Source organism: Panthera onca, chromosome C1 (assembly GCF_046562875.1).
Source record: "Panthera onca isolate mPanOnc1 chromosome C1, mPanOnc1 haplotype 2, whole genome shotgun sequence".
NCBI lineage: Eukaryota > Metazoa > Chordata > Mammalia > Carnivora > Felidae > Panthera > Panthera onca.
This window is the reverse complement of record NC_138346.1, coordinates 138,897,270-138,914,464: the sequence shown is the minus strand read 5'-3', so window position 1 is coordinate 138,914,464 and position 17,195 is coordinate 138,897,270. Positions and strand designations below refer to the sequence as shown.

The 17,195-nt window shown below is 35.1% G+C and overlaps 1 protein-coding gene across 1 annotated transcript in view; it reads right to left on the bottom strand.

Moving 5' to 3' along the window:
• DPYD (dihydropyrimidine dehydrogenase) overlaps nucleotides 1-17,195 on the bottom strand; it is an 853,279-nt gene that overhangs the window by 141,355 nt on the left and 694,729 nt on the right. Inside the window, exon 19 of the mRNA XM_060626444.3 lies at nucleotides 15,318-15,460. Coding sequence (XP_060482427.2) covers nucleotides 15,318-15,460 — 143 coding nt within the window. The remainder of the gene's footprint in view (nucleotides 1-15,317; nucleotides 15,461-17,195) is intronic.

The window sequence follows — 17,195 nt, the reverse complement described above, 5'->3', positions numbered from 1 at the left end:
AATGTTAACGGATCCTTATAAAAGGCATTTTGTCATTTTTCTAGTAAGATGAAAGAAACAGAACTTTTAAGCATTATTGATATCCTCATGTTTACCCTAAAGATTTTTCACCATGAATCCTTCAATCCAGATTTCAAACTTTTGCATTTAATAATTTTGTTACATATAGTACTTAATCAATCTCTAATTATGTGGGTTTCTTAAAGCAACATTATTAAGGCATAATTTAATACCATAACATTTATTTATTATAAGTATGCAAGTCAATGACTTCTAGTACATTTCCAGAGTTGTGAAACTATCACCACAACCCACTTTTAAAATATTTCCATCAGCTAAAAGTTCCCTGTGCCTTTTACAGCCACTCTCCCACTACTGATCTGTTTTCTGTCTTCCTAGATTTGCCACTTCTAATAGTTTCTTATAAGTGGAATTATACAATACAAATATTATAGTATTTTGTGTCTGTCTTCACTGAGCATAATATTACACATGCTAAAACAATCTATGTTGTTATGGTATCAGCCCATTCTATTGCTGAATACTATTCCATTGTGTGCATGTACCACGTTTTGTTTATCGGCTCATCAACTGATGGCAATCTGGACTGTCTTCAGTTTTGGGGTTTTAGGAGCAATGCTGCCATGACTGTGTATGCAAGTCTTTTTGTGGATATATGTTTTTACTATTCTTGGGTAGACACCTGGGAATGAAATTTCTGGATTGTATGGTAAATTTATGTTGAACTTTCTAAGACACTGCCAAACTGTTTTCCAAAGTAGTTGCACCACTTTACATTTCCACAAGCAATACATGAGTGTTCCAGTTTCTCCCCATCCCTGCCAGCACTTATTACTGTCTATCTTTTGACAACAGTCATTCTAGTAGGCAAAAATGCCAATATAATGTGGTGGTTGAAAATCAGATGCTAGGTCAAATTGTTTGAATTTAGATCACAGCTTTGCCACCTATCATCTTGTAATTTAACATTCTTGGCTATAAAACATGGACAATGCTAATATCTATCTCTCCCAGGATTACTAGAGGATAAATGAACTAATATAACTATTAGCTTACAAAGTATCTGGCACATAATAAATTCTGTATAAGCATTACCCATCATAATAGTTTTGCTATTATCATTTGCAAAGTTAAAATGTACTTATACCCTGTGGATTATAGGTAAGCTGTGGATTATAGGTAAGCTTTGAGAAGCTGTTTATGTTCTCTTAATTATCAGTTCCCTATAGGTGTTGGCCTATTATGATAGGTATCACAAAGTCCAGGCACTAGAATGCCAGGTGCTATAAAAATCTACAAAATCTATAAAAATCTACTATTGAAAAAAAAACACTACAGATCTCACACATAATTAGAATGGGTAATACTCCAAACAGCCAGAATGACCTACCAGGCAACTTTATTTTTTTTTCATTGATAGTCATGCTTTTTATTTATTTTTTAAATTTTTTTATAAGGCAACTTTAGATAAAGATAGGAATTAGACTGTCTGATTTAAAGAGTGCCTATCATTTATTTCTAAAAATTTTTTTTTCAATTTTTTTTAACGTTTATTTTTGAGACAGAGAGAGACAGAGCATGAACGGGGGAGGGGCAGAGAAAGAGGGAGACACAGAATCGGAAGCAGGCTCCAGGCTCTGAGCCACCAGCCCAGAGCCCGACGCGGGGCTCGAACTCACAGACCGCGAGATTGTGACCTGAGCTGAAGTCGGACACTTAACCGACTACGCCACCCAGGCGCCCCTCTAAAATTTTTAAAAAATGTTTTATTTATTTTTAAGACAAAGAGAGATGGAACATGAGTGGGGATGGGGCAGAGAGAGAGGGAGACACAGAATTTGAAGCAGGTTCCAGGCTCTGAGCTATCAGCACAGAGCCCGACATGGGGCTCGAACTCACTAACTGTGAGATCATGACCTGAGCCAAAGTCGGACTCAAATGACTCAACTGACTGAGCAACCCAGGCGCCCCCTATCATTTATTAATAAAATATATAAAATAATTTATTTATTAATAAAATGTGCCTATCCATGGAAAAAGTTGAAAGCTGGTATAAACAAGTTGTTATCCCTTACAAAGTTGCATTCAGTTCTCAATTACTTGGCAGTAAGGACCTTCTTCCTCCCTTTTCTTTACTCCATCTATTTGTTTGTCTCTTTTTTTGGTTTGCTTGACTATTTGCATGATTCATGCATCACTGCTGCTTCTGACCAAGGAATGAGTGGAGAGCCAGGCAAACAATAACATTCCCCCTTCTCAAATCACTGTTATGACCATTTTAGACACTTTTGCAGAGAGGTACAAGTCCCAACTGTTTGTGAAATATATTTCTGATTAATAGCTTTAGAAGATGTTTTGCATACATGTTACTCAGTCTTAAAAGAACATCATGAAAGCCTTCCAGATTACTTTTTCTGAATTTCCAGATATAAGCAGCATGCATTTCCATATGCTTAGGTCATTGCTGTCCTAAGTTCTCCAGGTTTCAGGAAGTCTTTGGGTACCCATTTAATTCCCTAACAGTGATTTTTGAGAACACTCAACTTCTTAGCTTTCTCTGTCTCATTCTGGGACAGAATGTAGGTTATAGTACAGTAAAAATATTATTATCACTTATTATCACTATTTTCACTTACCTGTGTTACTATCAATAGTCATAAACAAAGATAATAAGGACAATATAAATATAATGTTTAGCTGTCTCTGCACTGACAAGTTTTTATCCATTTCTGAAATTCTAGGCTTTTATAAAAATAGCATGGATGTATTCTGTCTAGTTTTAGAAAGATATATGGAGGTAGGTTTTCCACAGTATGAAGGCAGAATTTGCTTATAATTTTAACTGGATAACTTATAAGATAATAAGTTATCTGTCACTATGAATATACAGGCTGGATAACCAGACATACAGAAGAGGTCAGTATCCTGGATGAAGTGCCAGAATGGGACATGTGACCCTCCAGAAGGATGAACTTCAACCAATGGGAGAAAGAAGTCTGGAAGGAATGGCAGATAAATTTTCTCTCACTTTTCCCTGAGATGGATTGTCCCAAGGCACTATTTTCTATCTAGTCTATCTGGAGATGTTCCATGTGGCCAATTGACTGTCTGTATCGCTTGCAGCTTGTGAAGCAGTGGACTACTCAGTAATGCATTACCTTGTATTCAGATCCCAATTTTCTCTTTCTTCTATTCCCTTTTTCTCTAGCTACTCTAGATTTTACTTTCCAAACCTTAGCACTCGGCCTTTTCTTCAGGTGCTGTTTCCAATCAGCCTAAGCTAAGATACATGCTAGTGAAAAGTTAGAATAGAGGGGTGTAAATTTTGTTTTAAAATTCTTTATCAATGCATAAAAATAGTAGCAGGGGGTGATGATGATAATGGTGACATAATTAATATCCAAATCTGTGGGCACTGTGTTGTAGGTACTGTTTGAAATGCTTTCCACGTGATAATATTTAATCCTCATAACCATCCTATGAAGTAGGTATTATTATCATCAACCCGACTTCTCAGGTAACAAACTTGAAGTATAAAATGTTCACAGATCCAATAAAGCCAAAGTCATATAGCTAGTGAGCAGCAGAGCTAGGATTTCACTCCAAGCTATTTGATGCATTTTCATTTGTGCTGAAGCATGCATCAGTAAGATGTAGTCTTATTGGGCTTCCTGTGCCTGGCTGGCAATTCTGAGGTTGATATTACTGTCTGTGTCGCAAACTCCAGACAAGGCCGTGTGGGTCCTTGCCATACTGTTTATGTATAGGGAATGGAGGTCTCTTTCTTTCTTGCTTGCTTTCAAGAACGTGCCATTGTCCCAGATGCCCTACCTACAAGGCTACTCAGCTTGCATCAAACAGAAGCACTGCAAAACACCTACTTGGTTGAACCAAAGTCTCTCGTATCTTCCCTTATCATAGAGGTTTATCAAAGGTCTACTTTATGTTATACTTAATTCAGGGCATTTGTAGTTTCACCTTGAATCATACTTACCACCATCATCCCAGTGTATGTTACATCCACCCTGTATGCAAACAGACATGCCCATGCTCAGGCTCATTACACTCCATCATGTGACTGTTTGGGGCTAAACTACAATGGTTCCCACTTTGTGTGATGTAAGATACTTATGACTGAAAGTGACCTATACTTTCCTTTTGCCTTTCTGTTGCTCTATTTAAAATAATGACTACAGAATCTCTTTCAACAAAAGGTCATTTGTGTCAATGGACAGAACACAGAGGATCAGATCACCTGTGGTAATTGCAAATTAATGCTCTCTTGGCAATGCATTAACTACACACTATTGATCTACAATTGAATCATAGAAGCTACTGCGAAGTGATTTTACTTTCCTATTTTTTGTGCTTTTATTGCTTTTTCCATAATGCATTTTTCTTTCAACTGGAATTTTCCCTAATTGTCTCCATTTTTAATTTCCTACAGTGACATGACTTCTAACTTGTAATTAGAATCTGGAAAAATTCATGTCTCTGCCTCAAAAGCCTTTTAGAAATCTACTGAACTATAAATTTGATGCCATAAAATACATACATGATACATAGATACATTGCTAGAGAGCCAAATTCTTGAATGATTTTTTCGTTCACTTAGGTAAAACAGAAAAATATTTGGTTCTCTACCTGAAATTACAATTTGTTGAGTAGTCTGCAGTAAAACATTCAAAAGTTTCCCTTAAACGCATTTTCTTTGGGAACATTAATGATAAAATTTTCTTTTCTAGAACAAACTTTTAACATAGAAGTAAACAGTTCATTTTAGAGATGAATTTTTTTAAGTATAATGTGAGAGGAAGATACAATAATCCAGTCAATATTATATATATCTGCATAAGATGTTACTGACAAAGCCCACAGTTCCTCATGTTTGTGCCAAACTCTTAACCAATAATTATTCTATCTGGGGGAACCAATTCTAAGCTTGTATTTCAATGGTGAACTTGATAATGCTCCTACGCTAGACAGGTCATCTGGCCTAAGCCTGGTTTCTGAAATGTGAGTTAGGAGTCACTGAACTAAAGAAATACCCTGACAGCAATTCCCTTTAGAAGTTCTCATAAACCTTAAACTTATCATTGATTTTCTAAACTTCTAAATGGGAGACATAGATGTGATTTCCACTAAAGGTCTTCCTAAAATATTTTTAGGCCTGTAAGAATTTTAATATTTTACTACATTTTTTCATAATCATTATTTGCATCAATACTCACAATTAATACTGCAAAAATAAATGTGCACTCAAATTGTTTGCCTGTTCTTTATTTCTCAGTAAATCGTTATCATCTGTTCCAAAAAAGCCCTTAATAAATGTCAATTGCACTACTGGAATTACATAATCCAGTTATTCTTTTTTCTAGGAGTTTTAAATTAGAGACAGATACAATCAAAGTTGATATTCATTAATCTTAGGGCTGGACTGGGGTGCTGAAGTCTCCCTGATGTGCCAGGCTTTGCTGGGTGGCAAGAAGAGTAGCTGAACCAGGGTGGCTGGAGCAAGAAAGAGCCACTCCAGGGACTGGGACTCTGATTTGTGATATTCCCTTCAACTTATTAAATATCACTTCTTCCTTACAATGACCCAATGAGATAGGTCCTATAAACTTCCATTTTATAGGTGAATACACCAAAGTGTACAGAAGTTAAATAAGCTCAAATTTATTCAGCCATTAAATGGTGAAACTCGTGGTTGAGCAAAGGCGGTAGAACCTCAGAGCTCCTTCTCTCAACTACCATACTATACATGGCAATACAACCACCTCTGGATATCTAACAATGGCACACAATACTATTAAGGATCTTCAAGGACAGAATGAACTGAATTTTTCAAAAACATGCTAGCAACCAATAATAGGGTTTATTAAATAAATGCATTAAGAACATGATGTTGAAAACATCAGTTTGCAAGATAAAAACCAAACCTGTGTATTAGGCAATGATATGGAGGCATAAGGCAGAACTACTGAGCTTCAATTTTACCTTGGGAAGAAGAGATACCACTAGCCTTTCTAAAGCAGGTCTCAGAGCTCAGTTCCAGTTTTGATTCAGAGCCCTATGTGTTCTGTGGTGCAGCTACTGTCTGCAACGGTCTTCTTTCCTTCTCCTCTTTTCTACTCTCTCTCAGCCTTAGACACATCCTATATCAAGATCAGAAAGCAAGCAAATGAATCTTAACATTGTCTAATCTTTGAAGATGATTAGAAATCAGACCAAAATCTGCTCCATTAAATATGGGCTAGGAAGAAAATCACGAGTATCTGAACAGAAAAAAAAGAAAAGAAAAACACACTTCAGTAAATTCAGAATGCACCACCATTAAAATGATGACTGGATCTTTTGAGAAGAAAGTAACTCCAGGGAGTCTAGTTTGCTGTGAATATATTTTGGGGGTGATGGCCAAAAGTGAGGCTTTACTACAAGACTTACATGAGGCTTGTACACATGTGTGTAGGTGTCAGGAGGATAAAGTTTCTGAGGTTTGGTTTGTTATAATTGCAAAAAGAAACCGCTGCCCCTAAACATAAAAATGTATTTAAAAAAAATCAAAGGATCTGGTCTTAAAATAGCATGTAAAAATATCAAAACCTGTTTTTTTATCCATCAGAAGAAGGATAGTAAGCATAAGAAGACAGAAGCCATTTAAAAAGAAGATAGGCCATAACCCAGGAACATCATTATTATCATAAGCTAATAATTCAGTGTCATTTCAAAAGTGTAACTAAGAAAAGTGATAAAGAATTGGGACAGCACATGCAAAGCAAAATAGTGGGGTACAAAACTGAATGTCATTATTAGAAACTCTTAGGGAGGTAGGCATTTATGAGGAATCAACTGTGAAATGTCCTTTTGGTCTATGTTTTCATTCTTTTCTTGTGAGAAAAAAAAAAACAAACTTAGAATGGCACAAACAATCTATTCTAATCTGAACCCTTGGGGGAAAAACTTCAAATATATTATGTACATGATAGTACTAAATGGTTCTGGAAAGAGACTTTTGTTAGTCTGACTTTTGGGTTAATATTTAATAATATCTTTTTTGTGTAGAAAGTTGATGTCGACATTCTACTGTGAACAAAACATGCACTTAGAGATATGTTTCCGCTAGAAGTGATGTCCTTATGTTGATAAAGTCACATTTGGGGGACCATTGTCCTTGGGAATAATCAAAAAATTATCTGCAAGGCAACTAACCAAGGATGAAGGAGGCTGTCAGTATCCTTAGAAGAGGAGGGAATTGAAATCTTAGAGGATAAAAACATTAATTAAAAAGGGAACAAAATGCCATGAAAGTACAAAGTAGACAGGGTCAACTGGGCATTTATTTGTTCTTGAATCTGAGAAGAGAGAAGGGGTGTGGTGTCAGCCTGTGAAAACATAAAGACGGTCACTCTTCAATACTTTTCCATTAAACATAAATAACATCAAAATCCACCCTCAAAGTATGAAGAGTAGTTATTGATAGTATTCAAAATACATTACCTCCCAAAGTGACTATTTCTAACAGTCATTTGGATGGACAAATTATGGGATGGTTATTAAAAAATCAGTTATGCCCAATCACAACTCATTTCAAATGATACTGATAAATTCAAAAGCTTGAGAGAAAAGCAACAAAGAAAACACAATATTTGGAAAACAATATGTGACATGAAAATATCTAAGCAACTGGGTTTTTTTTTTTAATTGAATAATAAGAGGATAAATAGTAATTTAAAACTTTGGTCAGGAATATGAAGATTTTTTGACAAAGCAGTTTAACTAGTAGTTAACCATATCTCTGCATACAATGCGAAAAGAAGCAGACAAAATAAAGGATTTGGTAAGAGTCAGGGAAAAAAAAAAACTTTGGCCAAAGTTTATGCAAGATCAGATATTTCAAATGGCTGTATCTACAAACATCTTTGCTAACTCATGGTTATTTTTTCACATAAAACAGTCACTATGTGATACTTATGGTAAAACTGTCTTTCAAAAAGATTAGACTTAATTTCAATTAATTTCCTTTGAATTTAGATGTTAATCTTCCTACCAAGTGGAGAGTGTGTAATCATTTGAAGGCCTAACAGGTTTCCATTTAATTTCCTCTATTATAAACAGCACTGTTGCACTGGAATCACGATGCTTTTCAAAAATTAAAACCTCTTCTGTTAAAAGTAACCATCCATTAAACTAATTTAAAATAATGTAATAATTGACATGGTAATTGTAATTTCATTGAATGGATACTAAGAGCATATTTTTTTCTCATATATTATCCTAAGAATATAGGATTTCTATTTTTTTCAATACCCACTTGCAAATTGTTCTTAAAATTGTAAATGAAGCACTCATTAAAGCTAGAAAACAAGAAACTGCATAGTGGAAAGAAAAATATGTCTATTTTAACTAGCTATGTGAAACAGTTCAGATGCCATTTAAAATAACTGAATGGTATTGACTATTCTTCATTCCTATATCATAGGCTTACTTTAAAGTGAATGAAGATGGGAAAAAACCTAAGAAACCATTGAATAACTACTTCCCACCTACCCAATAAAAATTGAGAATATAGTGTGCAAAATTTTTATCCTCTCAAGACCCCCATCAATAGAGCTGAAGCACTGACATCTTCCTGAGTGCTATGACCAAGAGAAAATGTCGGTAAAGCATCTGCACTCAGGTGGAAATAGTGTCATCGTCTGCTTCAATTACTTCTTTTTCACTGGTTTTAATAAAATAATACATCTCCTGATCACATTAAAATATTCCATTTAGCTTGAACTAGCTCCATTAGAACAGCTTTGATTATTGTTAAAAATTGATTTGGTTATCTAAGTTTAGTGAGTGTCCATCACATGACCATGATTCTTCACAGCAAATACCCACTATGCTCCCTCGTTCTGTTGTATTTCAGGATTTTCTATTAACTTCAGTGACAAACCCTAACAAAAGAAATGGGATTAAAAAAAAATCCACCCATACAATCTCAATGAAGGCACAGGTCATAATTGTACATGAATGAACTGATGGCTTCCTATAATTTCCGATGTCCTGAGTCAAAGTCCTTAATAGATTAAATTGTAATGGGCAATATCATTAAATTAAATTATAGAAACCCAGAGTCATTCAGGGAAAAAAAAGGTAGTATAGTACTTATATTCTCTATCTATATACAATAGAGAAGAGTGAACATTTTGTAATGAAACTTATCACTAAAAGCAACTGACTTAGTCTGGATTTTAGCTGCAACAGAAATCTCTAAATAGTTTTTTATTATAAGAAACTGTAAACTAGTACTAAATCAGAGGAAAGGGATATAGGACTCAGCAGGAAGGCTAGGTCTGGGAGTAAAAAACTAAAAGTAAAAGCATAACAACAACAACAAAACCCCAGTTTTAATTTATTGAAGTCCTCTCTTCAAACTATGTTAAAGGGGAATTATTCAAGTTATTTATTTACTATCCTCTTCATGAATAACTAATTGGCAGACAGAAGCAAACTTCTATTCTTCAGAGTAACCCCACAGAAGATTTTAAGACCTCAAGAGTTTATGAAGAGTTTGAGAATATAATTTAACAAGGAAGTACTTACAAATTTTAGTATCTGAAATTGACCAATAATTTTCACCTGTCCTTTTTAGAGCCCTAATTTGCATATTCTAATTAATGAAAACCTATCAAGTAAGAAGAAAAATCCATATTTCGAACACACTGGAGTTTATACAAATAAATTCGAAATCCATTTAGCTGACAAAGTTATAAGAGCAGATACCCAAGAACACAAACACATAATTGGTTTTGAACCTTATTTCTTGGCCACAGTCTTGTATTTGGGTTCTTTTGTAATAGTCATTTTCACTCCAAAGATGTACTAGGGAAATGATCTGGAACCCAAATTACTCTCTAGCTAATTCCTTAGTTTTTATATTCAACATTCACTGAAGCATTCTGAAGGTAGAATTATTGGATGCTTCACCACTGAGAAGTTAACATCCTTGTCAAAGCAAGTTGCAGAATAAGATAATAGAAATAAACAGTGCCACTGAGAAATGATACATTCCTAGAAATGGTAAGAAGACTTCAAAAATTACCCATTAAAATGCAACCTGAAACTCTAAAAGGCATTTCTGTTTATGAACTGCAAAGTGATCTACAATATTTTGTAATTTTTATATTTCAGTTAACCCTCAAATAAAAATTTAAGCAAGTGATGCTCCAACATTAAGTATTTCCCTTGATAACATTTCCCTGAAATTTACCTTTTCAGTGAGGCCTCTTTTTTTTCATAGCACTTGTGACCTTACATACAAGATAATATACTCATCTTTCATATTTATTATATGTTATGTGTCTCCCCTCACTAAACTGTAAGCCCCGGAGGTAATGAACTGTTGCCTGTTATATTCACAGAATAATTTCAAATCCCTATAACAGTGCTAGGTATGTAGTAGGTTCTTAATAAATATTTATTGAATGAACAAATGTATGAATGATTCTCTGTGATGCATAATGATTAATAAGGGACGCATGTTTTATCACACTTATCCAACTTATGAAACAATTTTGGCTTTCCAGTTTGAAATGTCAGTACTTTTTCTAAAGTCACATAGAAGGGCACAGCTGTTGAATTCATTTAAATCTGAATTTGAAATTACTAAATCCTTATTCCAGTAGTGAACTCACCTACCATATACCTACATAGTCTATGTATATGTATCAAGATTAGAATCAAAATATTTATTTGTGTCACTATTTGTACCTATTCCTTCTCTTTCTATACCCCAGTGTATCAGCACCACCACCCTGATACTTAAATGCATTTCATTTGATGACATCATGTAAAAAATGCATTTTGTCAGTATGTACTTCACTTCTGAGTAGAAAAAACTGGAAAGGTAGATTTGACAGTATGCCATCTAAAGATATATAAGGGGATGAGCTCTTCAAGAGAACTGTTATAGAATCAGACAAAGGGACAGAGTTAGGTAAAAAGAGCCAGTGAACAAATGGCATCAGAGAAATACAGGGTGTTGATGGAGGGTTTAGGGCCTTGAGGTACATGAAAAAGACATGAACTAACTGCTGGAGAGAATTTGATGTTTTTTTTTTTTTTTTTTAAAGGCAAAAACGGATGCTGACTAGCACCCACGGCCCAGCTGACATTAAACACTATGAATTTGAAGTAAATCTAGTTGGCAGAGTTACTTGAACTTTTCTAATAATATTCAGCAGCCCAGAAGTATAGAAAATTAAAGGTTAGATTAACCCAGGATTAGGGAGCTGAACAGGGTGAAATTCAGTTACAATGAAAGAGACACAGAAATATTGCACATTCTCCACCCCCTTCAAATGTCAAGTCAAAATTCTAAATGCAAGGGTTTTCCCTCTCACAACTGTATTAAGTATATCTAATAACAGTATTAAGTATCTCTTAATACTGATTTTAGTTCGTACTTTAGCTAAAATTGGTTTAAAAATGTGTTCTAGCTAACTAAAACTAAAGCTAATGGTAGAATTGGTGCATAATCTATAATCTTCTACCAGTTAAAGCCTATGTGTAGAACTTTGCATTTTTAACAAAGTCATTTGGGAACGAACAGTTTACATAGCTGGAAAGTCTCCCTGCAGATCCCAGACAGAGCTGAAAGGGAAGTCCTTTGGCAACCACTTTTTACACCGTGTTAACACCTCATCACCTCTTCACAAGCTGGTTAAAAAAAATCACAACTCCAACACATTTATTTAACAAATTCACTCAACAAATACTGAGTATGTTTCTGCTGTATACCAAGCAGTCAACACATTGGGTGACCAATGTTTTAGGACGAGGCCTGGTGCAAGAAGATTAATTGAGCAAAATGAATTTCCTCTTTTGAAATCTGAGCCAAGAGGTATTAAGCTAGTGAGGCATTTCATGTAGAAGTTAGAGCTGAAAAACTACCATGTAGAGTGGGCCCAAGTGTCATGTGGCAGGTAGAAGTCCAGGGGAGGCAGAAACAAGGAGTAAGCTCTGGAGACAGAGTGAGAACTATAGATTCCTCTGAGGGAGAAATCACATGGACCATAGAAGAGAGATGGAGAAGATCTCTCCTGAGAACTGACCCATTGCTTCTTAGAGTTCTAGTCCTAGGCTCCACTGATGCATAGACTATAATAGGCTCCATTTTCTTAAGGTACTTTGAGTGATTCTCTGCTTCTTGATCCAAGAGGAGCCTAAGCAGAAACCACAATTTGAATGATTATTTCACCATACAGTTTTGTGAGGACATATAGTATTCTACATATGCTGACATACTATGGTCCACACACTAAGTACACCTCTACTCGGCACATTTGTTGATTAATTTTTCTATGTTTTCACATTTCTTCTCTTCTTAGCATCCGTACTCTAAGGAATAAGCTGTAGCCTGAATATGTGAGCCTTGAGTAGGTGGGGAAGACCTGCCTATTACTGATACTCGCATCTTAGAGGTTCTAGGAGGGGGTCGGCAATGTGAGCAGTTGGAAGAGCATTGGCTTTACAGTTGTAAAACCTGATGTCTGTCCCGAGCACTAGTCATGTGACTTTGGCTACATTACTTTCATCCTTCAAGCTTCAATTGGTGTCAAAGTACAGGCACACCTCAAAGATACTGTGGGTTCAGTTCCAGCTCATCACAATAAAGCAAATAATGCACTAAACTTTGGTTTCTCAGTGCATATAAAACTTGTGTTTATACAACACTATAGTCTATTAAGTGTGCAACAGCATTATGTATAAAAATGTACATCCTTTGATTAAAAAAATAACGTATTTTTTAATGCCAACCATCATCTAAGCTTTTAGTGAGTCATAATCACTGATCATATATCATCAAAACAGATACAGTAACAATTTTAAAAGCATGAAATATTGTGAGAATTGCCAACATGTGATACAAAGACACAAAGTGAGCAAATGCTGTTTGAAAAAAATGATGCCAGTGGACTTGTCAGATGCAGGATTGCCACAAATCTTCAATTTGTAAAAAAAATGTAGTATTTAAAGTGCAATAAAATGAAGCACAATAAAACAATTTCACTCTTGGGTAGGTGTGGAAATACTGTATGCAGCAGCAGCTAGAACCAGCACATGGAAGAATGTCAACAATCTTCACCCTCATGTGTGACTTGCCTAAGACTACATGTTTGGAAATAAGGAAGCATCTTCTCTGGGACCCTCTCATAACCCACTTGCATCCTCCAGTCCATACATTTCTCCATGTTCATGAAAGTAAATTCAGGTGATATTCAATCCTAGACATACATTATCCTCATATTTTTCCTGAAGATGGTGTTCCTTCTTCCTATATCTTTCCTTCCTTCCTTTCTTCCTCCCTTCCTTCCTTCCTTCCTTCCTTCTTACCCTTCCCCCTTCCTTCCTTCCTGATGTCCCAAGATACTTTCTTTAATATTTCCTTTCTTTTTAAGGAATTTCCTTTAGCCATTCTTTTAGTTATGGTCTCCTGTCAAAAAATTCTCTTAGTTTTTCCTCAGCCAAGAATGTGTTGATTTATCCTTTGTTCCTGAAGGATATAGGAATTTAGGTTGGTAGTTCTTTTCCTTCAACAACTGAAAAATATTGTTCCACCTCCTGGAGTTCATGCTTTATGATGAGAAGTCTATTTTGATTAAATTTTTTTCTCCCTCTAGGTGAAATTTTTTTTTTATTGTTTCCAAGGTCCTTTTTTTCCAAGGTCTAGTTTTCAGAAGTTTGACTATAATGGGTTTTCGTATGGATTTCTTTAGATCTATCATATTTGAGGTTCATTCACCTTCATGAATCTACAGGATTTTGCCCTTTTAAAAAATTGGGAAGTTTTCAAACATTATTTCTTTGTCATCTCGTCCTTCTGTGATCTCTTCTCTGAATGTTAGATCTTTTGTTATAGTCTCACAGTTCCGCGAAGTGCTGTTCATTTGTTTTTTTCAGTCTTTTTTCTCTGTGTTTTCCAGAGAGGTTAATTTCTATTGCTCTGTCTTCCATGTCACTGGTTCTTTCTTCTGTTGTCTCCATTCTGCTGTTGAGCCCATTAACTGTTTTAAATTCTAGTTACTACAATTTTCAGTCTTGAAATTTGGTTCTTCTTTATATCTTCTATTAGCATTCTGATATATATTATTTCTACCTTAGATTGTATTTTGTAAGAGGATGTTAACTCTGATTGTCAAATTAGCAACATGAGATATTTGTTCTCCACTTTCTTACCAGAGAATATAAGTGAAGCTAAACTCTATGCTTTCTGATTTCATTCAATGCTAGGTAGTAAGAATCCATATTAATGGAGTATGATCTGAGAGGTCACAGTCTAGTAATCATATGAAAAATTTTATCCCTGGGTCAAGTTAGACCATCTAAACCTGCATATCTGGCCTCAGGGCCAGATATTATGCTATAATGCACTGAGGCACTGTATTGAGCCTTTGCTCAGCAACATTATAACAAGCAAGTGTATAAGTAATAAGTAATAGATTATATGTAGGAGTGCTATTAAGAGTATAATGTACTACATCTCAAAGTATTGCATTATAACAATAATAGAATAATTTCTCACAGCTCTATATCACAAGAAGCTGATCAATTTATATTTATATTTGGAAAGTTTTGTGAAACTAATAATTTCTTTGCTTTAGCTGCCAGGAAATTCAGAGTTAAATTTGGTAGATTTTGTGTATTGGTCTTACCCTTGACTTCATTTCTTTTTCTTTATTTTTTTCCCCAACATTTTATTTATTTTTGAGAGAGAGAGAGAGAGAGAGAGAGAGAGTGCAAGCAGGGGAGGAGCAGAGAGAGAGGGAGGCACAGAATGAAGGAGGCTCCAGGCTCTGAGCTGTCAGTATGAAGCCTGATGCAGGGTTTGAACCCATGAACTGTGAGATCATGACCTGAGCCAAAGTTGGACTCCTAACCGACTGAGCCACCCAGGTGCCCCTCATTTTATTTTTCAATCAAAATTTTACTTTTACCCAGATTTCTTCAAATATTTATTTTTTTTCCCAGTTCTACAGTGTGCATTTTGGTACCTGGTTTCATTTATTTTGGCAACAGAGAGGAAAAAAAAATATTTTTCAAAGATAGAGTGTTCATAAGTCCTTAATAGGTCAGGAAATAAATCTCAGGTTTGTTCTCTACTCACAACAGTAACTTAATGAGTGATGCCATTTTAATCACACACTGTCTCTTTCTCAGGAGACCTTATACACATATATTTGTTATCACATAATTTACAGTGGATGTGTTCGATGGAGCTCTTTGAAGGGGCAGACAAACACAAGTATTACCTGGAGGACTGAGGCTCCACTGTGGAGAAACTGAAGACCACTTTCAGCCGAGTCAATTCCACCAGTGGCCAAAATGGGAAATCCAGGCAAAGCACGAGCAATGGAGGTCACAGCTCTCAAAGCAATAGGTCTGATGGCTGTGCCTACAGAAAAGGAGAATAATCAATGGTTAGCATATTGACTAGTTGAAAATACTGCCTTATAATTATTATTATGTAATGGTAGTATTGTCCTAAACAAAAGTCAAATTTCTTTATCTGTATTTAAGATATATATATATGTAATACATATACATTGCCATGTTTTATAGTATGCTAATTTGATGGATGTGTATTTACTTTAAAATTTTTGATGCTATTATTGCAAGCAAACGTGTTATGCAAGTGGATATAGCAACTGTAGAACTCCTGCATAAATTACATGCATAATACAATTTGATATACAGTAATGTGTAAAAGATTATATGGAATGTTCAAGCATCTGTTTTAAAAAGAACAAGGAACAGCAGATTTTGAAAAAGAAAAACAATCGCATACAGTGCATAAATAGACATACAGCTCTGTTATGTATAAAGCAGCTGGTGTGAATAGAGATACTGTGAAAACAAGCAAGGTGCTGATGAACTTACAGATTCCATATTGCTTTTTACATGTATTACTCATAATTTGATGAAATTTAGTGAGCCTAATATAATTTTTCAGACATTAGAAAGTTTCAACCAAGGTATGGACAATTGCTAGAATTTAGTAATTAAAGAGTATGTGCTTAATTTTTTATACTTAGCCAGACATTACCAATATATTATTCCCTGATCATAATGAAAGCCTCATGGATGGACAGAACACTTGGGGGACATTTTTAAAATGATTAACTGCACTAAAGCTGCTTTCAACTCTCAAGGGTTAACACACTCTGAAGTAAATTAATGCTTTCATCATATTGGGATGTAATTTGATATTTCTGGTGTGGACTCATAAGTCAATGTTCTATAAAGGTATTTTCTGAACTAAAAATAGCTCTATCCGTGCAAGAATTTGACATTACCTCAAACCAGGGTTCCATACACACACCAAAAAATCCCACAAACAAGCAACTGGTAAAATCACCTCATGTGGTGGGTACTTTATCATCACCTCCACCACCACAAGCATCTCCACTGGCATTTTCAATATGTGTTTATGGGAGCATTCTCTTTGAGGAAGCGCAAAGAATTTTCCTTAAAATTAGTGCATTTTTTTAATCTTGTTCATAGGCATCTCAGATGATATTGACTTTATCTGTAACTGATGCTTTTGCATTAACACCAAAAATGTGTATGGAAATGTCTGTTCTTATTGCTCCCACACCTTAAAAAGCTTCCACTAGATATTAATGTCTCTCAGTCAAGAGTGTTCCATGTTGACACTTCAGAGTTCCATAACGGACACTGAAATTATAAGGCAGGAAAAATGAGGGCAAATTAGAAACTGAACACCAAGATCCTATTTCTACCTCAAAATGTTTATCAGTGATTTCTCAGTCTGTCTGGTTTAACCATAGAGGAGGTAACATAGTAGACAGGAGAATGCATAGCAAGAATACATACCCACACTGACACTCGCATACATATTTATATATACAAATCTTTAGCTGTACTAAAAAAGATATCGAAGTAAGAATAAAACTTAAATGAAAGCAGTATAAAGGAAATCTGTAACTTAAATAAATATTTTAGGTAGAGATATATCTATGTGCTCCTTATACCTGATATGTTCAGGACATATTAAGCTGATGGCTTTTACATACATGTTACTTTGAAATGATAAACACTGGGATTCTTTTTTTTTTTTTTTCTCATTTAGTTGACCCTAGAGAGTAAAGGAAATTTGAGCTAAGCAG